This window comes from Macaca thibetana, chromosome 17 (assembly GCF_024542745.1).
Source record: "Macaca thibetana thibetana isolate TM-01 chromosome 17, ASM2454274v1, whole genome shotgun sequence".
In the NCBI taxonomy this organism is placed as follows: Eukaryota; Metazoa; Chordata; class Mammalia; order Primates; family Cercopithecidae; genus Macaca; species Macaca thibetana.
Genome location: NC_065594.1, coordinates 10,386,996 through 10,399,415, shown reverse-complemented (window position 1 = coordinate 10,399,415; position 12,420 = coordinate 10,386,996). Strand labels below are relative to the sequence as shown.

The 12,420-nt window shown below is 39.0% G+C and overlaps 2 protein-coding genes across 7 annotated transcripts in view; one reads left to right on the top strand and one right to left on the bottom strand.

Moving 5' to 3' along the window:
- HMGB1 (high mobility group box 1) overlaps positions 1–12,420 on the top strand; it is a 979,364-nt gene that overhangs the window by 182,536 nt on the left and 784,408 nt on the right. The gene's annotated exons all lie outside the window — the stretch shown is intronic.
- Positions 1–12,420, bottom strand: part of B3GLCT (beta 3-glucosyltransferase) — a 389,525-nt gene that overhangs the window by 312,625 nt on the left and 64,480 nt on the right. For all 4 annotated transcript variants that reach the window (XM_050766878.1, XM_050766880.1, XM_050766879.1 and 1 more), the window contains exons 8-10: positions 7,235–7,298; positions 4,000–4,119; positions 1,825–1,894 (exon numbers count right to left, since the gene is read on the bottom strand). In XM_050766878.1, coding sequence (XP_050622835.1) covers positions 1,825–1,894; positions 4,000–4,119; positions 7,235–7,298 — 254 coding nt within the window. The remainder of the gene's footprint in view (positions 1–1,824; positions 1,895–3,999; positions 4,120–7,234; positions 7,299–12,420) is intronic.

The following is a 12,420-nucleotide window of genomic DNA, read 5'->3' as shown; positions in this document are numbered from 1 at the left end:
ATCCAAGTTGCAAAATGGTTTACCACAGAAACCCAAATAAGAAAACTTCATGATACATTTTAGGCCTCATGCTTCAATGATACCAGATTCAAATTAACAGCAGTAAATCAATGTATCTGGCTTTGGAAGGTTTGTTTCTAATGCTCCTAGCAGGCTTTTAAGATTTTGTAATTTTTAAAGACTTTTGAGTCAAAATTCAAATAGAAAAGGATTTCATGAATATCTAAAAAGAGTATCTCAAACTTATACAAAATAAGAAAGCAGTAAACTAGATTCAAAATTACTAAATCAAAATTAACAAACTATTTTTTTTCATTTCTGTAGAATATAAAAAATACAAAAGGGAGTGTCCCTAATTTTACTGCGTCACTGTGACCTGAAAAACGTGTTTCAAAGAAAAAGTACCAGCACCACTATCCTTAACATTCATATTGTGAAAATAATCACTACTCCAAGTGTAGCTTCAAGATCAATTAAATCAACTCAAACAGTTCCTGTTTGCTGTAAAAGAAATAAAACAAAAAGCAGTATAGTTCATTTCCCCAATACCTATTTAAAGAAGGTATTTGTCAAAATAATCCCAAAAAAACCCTTCCATATTATGAAAAAAGTAAAAGGATATTAAATTTAGGTTAAATTTATGATAGAAAATTTTAACTGCTATACTGATTCTTCATAGTATCTTAGGACTCATTGTATAACAAATGTATATATTCACTTAGGCTGATTTAATAGGATTTGGAATTTAATGTGGCTATTTTAGGCAAATACGAAGGTTTACAGTTAATGTATTTTTAAGATATAATTGATTATAGCTCAATTTTAATTGATGTTGATGTCTTAGACAATACTATAATCTCAAATTACAATATTATTTTATTTGGAAAACATCTTCCCCTTTAAAATATAATTTGTATGTATCATATTGTCACATAAAATACATAAATGAACTTCCTCAGTAGTTCCAATCCCATGAAAATGACAGTTGGTTTAGAAATCTCTCCTACATAAATATCACATTCTTGGTGAAATCGACAGTCTTTTCATGAGAAAAAAAAAAAAATGCACTAAAATTAGAAAATGCAAAAGACTGCCTAATTTTCAATTTCAGAAAAGTGTTGCTTGAAATAAGGTGCAAAAAGAGAGAAATTATGTCTATTTATATTTAGGAGGGGCTTTTTTTTTTTACATTATCATCACAACTTAGCAGAATTCTGTAATGACATCAAAAACCTGAATAAAAACAACATTAATCTGCATGCCAGGATTTCCTTAAGAAGAGATTCACTGTTTGTACAGCGGCTTTTTCTTCTTCTCCAATATTATCTACTCATGAGCAAATACATCTCTTAACTAACAAGTTCCAAGGTAAGCATTTGAAATAAATTGAAAAAAAAAGAAAAAGTCTTTCTTTGTTGGCATGCTGTTACCCTGAAATCCCCTCTTGACATTCTTCATCCCGTTTAGAGACTGCGCACAGACCTAATATGTTGTTTGAACCTAATACGTTGTTTGACAAAATGGATTGTTTTTCACACAGTCTCCAAGACTGCCACACTGAGCTTTTCCATTTCCAATTTAAAATACTGCTATAAACAGTATCGGCTACGACCACTCATGTTTCAACACAAAATTTTCCTTCCTAATTGATCTTGGTGATTGAAATGGTGCAATGAGGAATATTGATTAAATAACTGCTTTCACTTCAACATCCGGATTGTCATGATCCCTTTCCTGAATTTACACTCAAGAATTCATTCGTACTTTTTTTTAAAAGGTAGTTTGGATTTTAGCGTTCGATAAAATGAATAACCCAAAACATACTTCTGTCACCATGAAATTTCTTGCATGTTTTTACTGCAACAAAAATATCCTCCTTCTTCACTGGCTTTCCCTAAAAAAAAGAAAAGAAAAAATATATGCATATGTGAGTCAGCGTTAACTTCACACCCACGTTAGATCTCACATGCTCTAGAGTTCAAATTAACCAATGTCAAGGATATCAAACATATCCGGGACGAAGTTTTAGGGGAGAAATGGAAACATAGGGCAGCTGACAATACAGCCTTTCTGTCAGCCAGCCCTGGACCTGCCTGCTCCACCGTGCATGGACTGTGCATCCCCTTAACAAGTTTCTCAAGCTCTCAGAATTTCAGTCGGCTTGTTTAGAAAAAAAATAATAATAACCACCACAAGGCTGCTATTATTACTGTAATTTTTTAAGCACATAGTAACTGACCAGTAAATGTTAGTTACCTCTCATTTCCTTTCTCCAGCTGGTAAAGATTTTGACAAAAAGAGAGAAATAGGAGGATTTTTTAGTGTAAAATAAGAGATGTTGCCCTTTTCTGGGCCTGGCCTTACTTTAATGTTGAAAACATTTTTACAGCAGCCTCTTTACTGGTGACCCAAGTCTAGGCTAAGGATGTTTTCTCCTCTGCCAAAGGTAGGATTCCTTCAAACACCTGGTGAAGGTGGGGTGGGGGCAGTCCTGGAGCCCAGGATGATCACACAGATGAAAGGGAGCACCAAGAGGGATCTGTCAACAAGGCACACCCAAGCCCTTCCTGACCCCTTTATTACCCGTCTTAGGCCTGCAATCATATTCAATCATGACTCCTACATAATTTGGGGCTGGTTTACAGTGACATCTAACTACAGCTTTGTCATGTCACTCAAGGCACTAGGAGAGCACTGAAAGAGCAAGCAAGCATTCTGCCTGGAAAGACTGGTCCACGCCTCTGGAACTGCAAACACATTACAGATTCTCTCTCAGTGCTGCACTGTGTTTTGGGGTGTGTGCGTGTGTGTGTGTGTGGTGTGTGTGTGTGTCTATGTATTTATCTCTTAAAATGGCACACACAGACTTCTGTGTGACTGACTTGAGAATAACGACAACATTTGAGGTTGGTGAACATATTTTTTCTTATGAGAAAAGCAGTTAACAACCTAGTGAGTGTCAGGGTCTCCAGGCTCATACTGGGGCTGGACCTTGGGTCTGCCAACACAAGTGAATTCATTCTGAAAGTTCTGGATGGCTGTCAGTGAGATGAAAGGCAGAGCCACCTGCTGAGACAGTAAAGGGTGCAGGCTTGTGGAGAAGGCTTAGGTGTCACAGAAAGTACTGGCAATGGCCTTTCCAGGAAATGGAACAGAAATTCCAATCAATGCATCCTACATCATCAACAAAAGAAATGACTGTGGGCACACTAACCCTAAAGCACTATGATGGGCAGTCCTTCACAAAGGCTCTGGATAAAGGGGAGCCCGTCAGAACCCTTGCTTCCCTCCCTACTAGCTACGTAGTCATAAACAAGCACTTGGCTTCTCTGCGCCTCTCTCTTCTCATTTGTAAGATGGAGTTACAATAATACTAACCTTGTATGACTGTTATTACTAGAGTCATGATATATAGTTCTTACCCGGCACAGGGAAAATGTTGATTTTCTTTTTAGATATAAAGTGCTAGTGCAGCACTATTCACAATAGCAAAGACATGGAATCAGTGAAGGTGCCCATTAATGGTGGATTGAATAAAGAAAATGTGGTACAGATACACCAAGGAATACTATGCAGCCATAAGAAAGAATGAAATAATGTACTTGCAGCAACATGGATGCAGCTGGGGGCCACTATCCTACGCGAATTAATGCAGAAACAGAAAACCAAATACTGCATGCATGTTTTCACTTACAAGTGGGAGCTAAACACTGGGTACACACAAACATAAAAATAGGAACAACAGACATTGGGGACTCTAAAAAGGTGAGGAAGGAAGAAGACCAAGGTTTGAAAACTTCCTATTGGGTACCATGTTCACTATTTGGGTGATAGAATCAGTAGAAGCCCAAACCTTAGCATCACGCAATATACCCTTGTAACAAACTTGCACATGAATACCCTGAATCTAAAATTTATTTTAAAGTGCTAGGATGACATTATGCACAGCATCTAAATTTTTCCTTTGATATGCAAAGAAGTTTTTCTTCTGTTACTTACACAAAGTGGTAGAAAAGAATGGAACGTGGTAGCACAGTAGAAGTCCACGTCATCTGTACAAAACTCAGGCACTGGGGTCAGGGGAGGTCCTCCGCCTTTGTCCCAGATGTAGAGGGCAATCTGCCGCAAGACAGGAGACAGGCAGTGACGAAAGAACTCAGTCAACACAAGTAAAAGAAGGGACAAAAGATCTCAAGGGAAAGCAGAAGACACCTTCCATAGAGAGTAGGTTGAACCATATCAATTTGTCAGTATTCAACGGGACTTTTTAAACTTAAAAAAATTCCATGTGAATAAATGTATTCTATTACTAACAATAAGCAATTAACTACGAATCAATATTCTGACCGCCAAAAAATTCCAAGGTATGCGGTTTTAGGAAAGAACACATTCTACAACATCACAGAGAGATGTAAGAAAATATTATTACGGCTCCAGTTTCCTTAGTATGGTAATTACATACCCCGAATACTCAGCTTGCTTAAAACATCTAAAAATGCTGGGTAAAATGCCCTTAAATATTTAAATGTATTGCTAAGTTGACACAAAAATGTGGAATCTGTGAGAACAAAAATGGGAAAGTTTTGTTTTCCTGGGGAAAAAAGGGCACCAAGGGTAGTTTTCCCTAGTAGGTATCAGCTGACCTCTGGCAAGGCTGAGTTTCTGATAGGAGTGAAGTGACTGAAGGCTATGACCCAAGGTGGGGTGTGACTAACAGCAATCCCATACATAAAGCTAGGACCACGGGTCTAAACGGAGGGAAAAGAATCATCGCTAAATCTCCTCTTAGATTTTGTAACCAAAAGCCAGGCCTCCTCAAATTGTGCCACTATGAGGTCCCAAAACACGTCAAACTGATAATCTAAATTATCTCAAGTAAGTATAACTCATTAGCAACAGGCAGAAGCTAATGTAAATCCTTACTAAGGAACCACAACCTTAACAGAAGGCTCAGGGGATTTTTCTAAAGGAACAAGGGTGCTTACAGAACAATCACTCAGAGGAAAAAAACAAAAATCACACACAAAAAAGAAATAAGATAATGAACAAGAGCCAGCAGACATAATTTAATCAGACTCAAAAAACTTCAGATATCAGAATTATCAAACAGATTATAAAATTACTATGCTTAATATATTTTTATAAAGAAAAACTTTAAAACATGAGAAAAGATTATTTTAAAAAGATTACACAAAACAAGTAAGCACATTTGAAAAATAACTGAGGCTGGGTGTGGTGGCTGACACCTGTAATCCCAGCACTTTGGGAGGCCTGATCCTGGAGTCAGGTCAGGAGTTTGAGACCAGCCTGTCCAATATGGTGAAACCCCATCTTTACTTAAAAATACAAAAATTAGCTGGTCGTGGTGGTGCACACCTGTAGACCCAGTTACTCAGGAGTCCGAGGTGGAAGAATTGCTTGAACTCAGGAGACGGAGGTTGCAGTGAACTGAGATCACACCACTGCACTCCAGCCTGGGTGACAGAATAAGAGAGACTATCACAGAAAAAAAAAAAAAAAAAAAAAAAAAAAAAGAAAGAAAAAGAATTCAATAAAACTTGTGATGACAGAAAATGACTGGCAACCTAGAATCATCTACATGATGTAAGTATGCTTCAAAAACAAAGTTGAAATAAATATTGTTAAAGAAAAAATACTGAGAATTTACCACCTCACTAAAAGAAATTCTAAAGGATACACTTCAGGAGGAATAAAAATGATTCAATCGGAAGGCCCAAGACACAAGATGGAATGATAAGCAAAAACAATGGCAAATATATGACGAGTTAATACCAATGTTAACTGCATAAAATAATGATAATATCTAAGTTTCCAGGGTAAAAAGAAAAAGGGACAAATACATTGAACAACAATTGCATATAAGTTGGGAGTGGGATAATCAGAGTTAAAGTATCCTAAGGCCCTCAAATTTTCTGGCTGTTAATTAATAAACCATTGTTAGGTTAAGAATGCATGTTAAAATATTTAAAATAACCAGTAAAGTACAGACAGATTGAACTTCTAAAATAGCAGACAAGAAAAAATATGGACTAATAAATAAATAAATAAATAAATAAGAAGACAAGGAACTTTAAAATAGAAAAGTAGAGGGGCTGGACATGGTGGCTCACTCCTGTAATCCCAGCACTTTGGGAGGCCAAGGTGGGCAGATTACGAGGTCAGGAGTTCAAGACCAGCCTGGCTAAGATGGTGAAACCCTGTCTCTACTAAAAATACAAAAAAAAATTAGCCGGGCGTGGTGGCTGTAATCCCAGTTACTCAGGAGGCTGAGGCAGAGAACTGCTTGAACCCAGGAGGAGGAGGTTGCAGTGAGCTGAGATGGCGCCACTGCACTCCAGCCTGGGTGACAGAGCAAGACTCCGTCTCAAAAAAAAAAAAAAAAAAAAAAAAAAAAGAAAAGAAAAGAAAAATAGAAAATAAGGAGAGGGGCACAAAATAAAGTGATAGAAATCAAATATATCAGTAATTACAATCAACATCAAGGTAAATTTGCCATCTGGTTTAAAGCTAAAGATTTTCAAACTGGAGGGTGGGGGGAAAAGGAATGTCCATAGACTGAGTGGCGTCTAAACGATAAATTTATTTCTCACAGTTCTAGGGGCTGGGAAGTCTAAGATCAAGGGACTGGCAGATTCAGTGGTGAGGGCCTGCTTCCTGGTTCATGGATGGCACCTTCTAGCTGTGTCCTTACATGGCAGAAAGGGCAAGGAAGCTCCCTGGGGCCTCTTTTATAAAAGTGCCAATCCCATTCATGAGGGCTCCACTCTCATGCCCCTGTCACCTCCCACAGGTCTACTTCCAAAGACCATTTCACTGGCGCTCAGGTTTCAAGGTATGAATTGGGCGTGGGGGGGCATGATCATTTAATCCATACTGGCATATGTACAACCGAAGCACCATGTAAGAGCAGAGTACTTCTAATGCCATTTTTGCATGTTTTTAGAAATCTACCTCTGGACCCATCCATCTAGCTTAAAAGTAAAGAATCATGAATCACAAGATGCAACCTTTTTCACTGTTCTGTCTTCACCTACATAACTGAAATGAGCTTAAAATACAAGCAACTAATTCACTGGAGTGTTGTGAAATTATCTCTGTGGGGAGTAGATGTGGGTGGGGAAACTACACGATTAGGGAATGCAAAACACCTTTTACGTCGAAGGACGTGAATTCTTGATTACTAGGACTTTTAATCAAACGAAACATGACATACCTCATGTTTTAAATCTATTGTAAAGTCGGATTTCAGGGATTCACTCTTTAGTCTCTTGGTAAGCCTAGAAAATAGAGACAATTTGATTTTTTTTAACCAAAAGAAGTGTCAAATAAGACTAACACATTCTTGAGACTTTCTAGTGTTTGAAAACAGATAAACATACAGATTTAAAGATAAAAATAACAGTTTAATTTCCTTGAGGGAAAGGACTGTGAAAAATGCAACGGTTGGCTGACCAATAAATGAACGCAAGGAAAGTAGCATTCATTATTCCAACATCTGCCAAATAACGTACGATACAATACAATGCCTTGGGGGGAAAAGTCACGAGCTTTGTTGACTCCTGATAATCTTTACACTAAATAATACAGAGAAAGAAAAAGGAAAGGGAAAATAAATTGTGCTTGAGAAACAGACACGGCCACTTTTTGTTTCTTACTTTAATGAATCTTGCTGGGTTTCATGGGGGAAAAGCATGTGGTTTTGGGGAAGAATAACACTTTTATTGCAAGTCATTGTCTTGTTTAAACATTTTCAATGGCCCCTTTCCCATACAGAATAAAGCCCCAAACTCCCGAGCCAGTCTCCAGGCTCCTACCATTCCCAGCCATCTCTAGCATCACAGCACCCACTTGCTACACCCAGTGCACACGCCTCCCCATTGTTCTCTCCTGCTGGACATCTGCCTAGACTGCCTGTTCCCAACCTTTACCGAGCAAACTTGTAAACACAAAACTCATGGGTACCTTCTCTGTAAAACTTACCCAGATTTGCCCACCAGAGTAAATGGAAACTTCCTTGACTGCCAGAGTACAAAGCACAGACCTATCAGCTTTATCACATGCATTAAAATCTGGTGTATACATAGCTCTCTCTGTGTTATACTTTCTTCTCTGTCTTGCCAGCACTGCCCACCATACCAGACCACAATGAGCACTCAGTGAGCTCCCTGAATGAACTAGACAACATATTTGATTCAAAGCTAACGAGGGAGGAATACTTACCCAAATCACCAAAATACCATATGGTTTTGTATTTACTTATAGAGCTGAAGACTAGACTATTAGTTTAAATTACAAACCTCCTCATACATAATTTCACTACAAAGAAATAATAGTGATTTTAAAAAGGAAGTAGGTTGGGCACAGTAGCTCATATCTATAAACCCAGCACTTTGGGAGGCAAAGGCAGGAGGACTGCTTGAGGCTAGGAGTTAGAGCCCATCCTGGGCAACATAGTTTAACATAAAATTTAAAACAAAATTAAAAAAAATTTTTTTTAATTAGTCAAGCATGGTGCATCTGTAGTCCTAGTTACTCAGAAGGCTGCGGTGGGAGGATTGCTTGAGCCTAGTAGTTGAAGGCTGCAGTGAACCATGATCACACTCCAGCTTGAGCAACAGAGACCTTGTCTCGAAAAGAAAAGGAAAAAAAAAAAAAAAAAGAAAGAAAAATTTTAAAAGAAAAAGGAAAAATAGCAATAAATTTCAATTTTTTTTCCAACTGTTTTTAATTACATCTTTCTGGTTCGGCCACGAAAGATTTCTATAAAAATTCACCTCTGATTCTCTGATTAGAAGAAGACAGAAAGCAGACACAGGATAAATGTGCTTCATTACAAAGCATTTGTCTCACAGCTGATACTAACATAGCTTAGTAGCAGGTAGCACCAAAAGCAGCCCCATATAATATCTGTCACATTCCTGCTCAATACTCGCCCACAGATCTGTGAGTGTAAGTGGGGTGGACTGAGAGTCTACATCCTCAGATACACTCCAAATATATACTTAGAGAAAAAATGTCGGCCCTGGCAAGTGAGATCTTGTCCAATATGAATTCTTCTCAGTTGGAGCAAGTTTTCATAAATAAACTGTATCAAGCTAACTTTGGGATTTGGACTCATGCCACATGCCTTCAAAATCTAATTAGACCACAAAGAGTAAGTCTTCACTTCATTCAGGCTCCAAAGACAGAAAAGTCATACCCGGGCTTATTGCCACAGGCGAGGGAACACCAAGTTGTGATCAGAATACAAGAAGCATGTGACCTCCACTGTTAGATGGCCGTGTTTCATAGGCCCCTTCACAACCGTCAATAAACACCTTAGTACTGTTACCTTAAACATGCTCTCCATCTTTTTGGCTTTTCAAGTTTCTCATTCAATCCTTGAAAATTCTTTTTCTTTGAGGGAAACCTCAGAAGGGGAAAAAGTGAAAACCACTGATAGAATTTCTGAGACAGGGCCAGGTGTGGTGGCTCATGCCTGTAATCCCGGCACTTTGGGAGGCCGAGGCAGGTAGATCACCTGAGGTCAGGAGTTCAAGACCTGCCTGGCCAGCATGGTGAAACCCCATCTCTACTAAATATACAAAAATTAGTCGAGCATGGTGTTGCACACCTGTAATCCCAGCTACTTGGGAGGATGAGGCAGGAGAATTGCTTGAACCCGGGAAGCTGAGGTTGCAGTGAGCCGGGATTGTGCCACTGCACTCCATCCTGGGCAACAGAACAAGACTCCATCGCTAACAAAAAAAAAAAAAAAAAAAAAAAAAAAAAAAAAAGAATTCCTGAGACAGAAAAGGACTGATAAGAGGACTAATGAAAATGTACATGGCTATCTTTCAGTGGCAATCTCTTGCAGTCCACAGAGTGTACCATAACCAAGTCATATTTATGTAAATATCACAGACTTCTGGTGGAAGAGTTAGCCTCATGTGCCACCTCAGGCCTATGTCAGTCACCCAGTCACCTTGCAAACAAGTTCAAGTTCTAAGAGTGTGCAGGGTGACCAACTAACTTAAATGGCAATACCTAATAGTGCTAACTGGATTTCGTTTTTCTATGAAGCAAGATATGAAGCAGGGTTTTTCCAATGCTAGTTTCAGTAACCAACAATACCAAAAAACCAATGAAAGCCAGAAATTCCAGTTACTTAGATGAAATGTTTCCTCATTAAATATTCAGTTCCTGGCAAATATGAAGTTTTAGCTTTCCCAATTTTTAGAAGTTATTGGGCCGGGTGTGGTGGCTCATGCCTGTAATCTCAGCACTTTGGGAGGTCAAGGCAAGTGGATCACGAGGTCAGGAGATCGAGACCATCCTGGCTAACACGGTGAAACCCCATCTCTACTAAAAATACAAAAAATTAGCCGGGCATGGTGGCGGGAGCCTGCAGTCCCAGCTACTCGGGAGGCTGAGGCAGGAGAATGGCGTGAACCTAGGAGGTGGAGCTTGCAGTGAGCCAAGATCGTGCCACTGCACTCCAGCCTGGGTGACAGAGCAAGACTCTGTCTCAAAAAAAATATAAATAAATAAGTTAAGTCATGCCCCCAATGGCACAGTTCTAACAACACAACCACCTAGGCTACAGACGTGCAAATGAACGAGGGCCCTTTCAACTCAATACCTAGCTGGCTTTTTCAATCCCACTTGTCAATCAGTCAACAGAGCAACCTGCTGAAGGAAATCTCGATAAGGTTTGCTGGTGGAAAAACAATGGCGAAAACCAGAAACAGTGTCCTGTAATGATTTTTTTAATAAGATGATTTTTGAAGGAATCATCCTATTGGAAGTTAATGAAAATTTCTCCAAAAAGGAAAATATTTATTCATAAATAAACTGTATCAAGGTAACTTTGGGATTTGGACTCATGCCACATGACTTCAAAATCAATTTGTTTTAATTGATCAAATGGATGGATTGCCAGGAAATATTAGGCAGTGTGAACTCAAAACTCACTGATGTGGAATTGTTAGGCCAAATAAAATTTCAGTGGGAAATAGTCTAAGAAAGCGTGCCTCATGAAATATCTTTAGGTAACCAGTTGTGCTGGAGACTAGGGCAGAAGAAATACTTAAGTAACTGTAAGTTGTTACGTTACCTACAATGTGGGCCATAAAGTCAAGGAAAGGACACAAAGGGAATCAGCATTCCTGGACTGGCCCTGTTGGTTGTCCATGTAAATAGTTTCCCCTTCATTCTTCCTAAACAAATTCTGGTTTTGATTAATATTAAGCCCAACAATTATACAGGCTCCAGAGTCAGAGACTGATTACTCTGGGCCAGCCAGAATAAGCAATGAAATTCCCTGGCAACTGTTAATACTCTGGGGATTAGAACTGAAAATTCCAATAATTCTAATAATCAATGAAATTCCCAGGCAACTGTTAACAGTCCGGAGATTAGAACACATATGCAGTTGGCCCAACCAGACTGAGGATTAAGCACTTACCATTCATGGTCGGGAACAGGCTGTCTACTATTGGATACAAACAGGAAATACATAGCCCTTATTGTCTTGAAACCACAAGAGGAACCACATTTAGGATAAATGGATTCTGTGTACTATAGGATAGAGGGACAGAGAAAGCGTGGGTCCTCAGTGATATCGATAAACTGCCGGATCAACCAACCACAGACCTCACTCACCCCAATTACAGCCAAAGTATTTCCTTAATCCAGTTTGAGTTGCTTCCTATTACTTGCATCCAAAAGCATGCTAATTGATACAGCTGCCAATAATAGGAAGAAATAAAGTCAGCACATTAGGGAAAAACTGGGAAAAAAACAACTAGGAAGATCCAATGTTGCAGCTGATGGGGCTAATGGATACTTTATCCTTCCTCTAGTCCTGAGTATAATACCAATTTCTTGAAGAATAAGTAAGAATCCCCACTAGAAAAGCCATTTTAAAATATATCTTGACCACAAGATAGTTGTTATGCCAGATGGGTTATATCATTTTATTTGCTTGATTACCTGTCAGCATCAGGGGGAAAGGAAATATGATCTAAGATAACTAGAATTTTAAATATGGCACTATGGTAGAGTCTGCATATTTATTTTGCTTTGTCTTTCCTGGCAGGGGAAAGGGAGAGGAGGTAGGGAGAAGACCATGGATATCAATGAACCATACACATTCTACAGTTTGTTGGTCACTGTTCAGCATGCAGAAGGTTATCTGGTGCCTCACTCCGCTATCATACTGGAGTCACGGGGGAAGTGCTGGGAATTTCCTGAGCTTTGTGGAAAAGATTAACCTCTTGGCTTTAACTCCCTTAGTCACAGTTCCTATCACTATGGTCTGAATGTTTGTGTCCCCTCTCAAATTCATAGGCTGAAGTCCTACCCCTCAAGGTGATGTTACTAGGAGGCAGGGCCTTTGGGAGGTGAAGAGGCCATGGG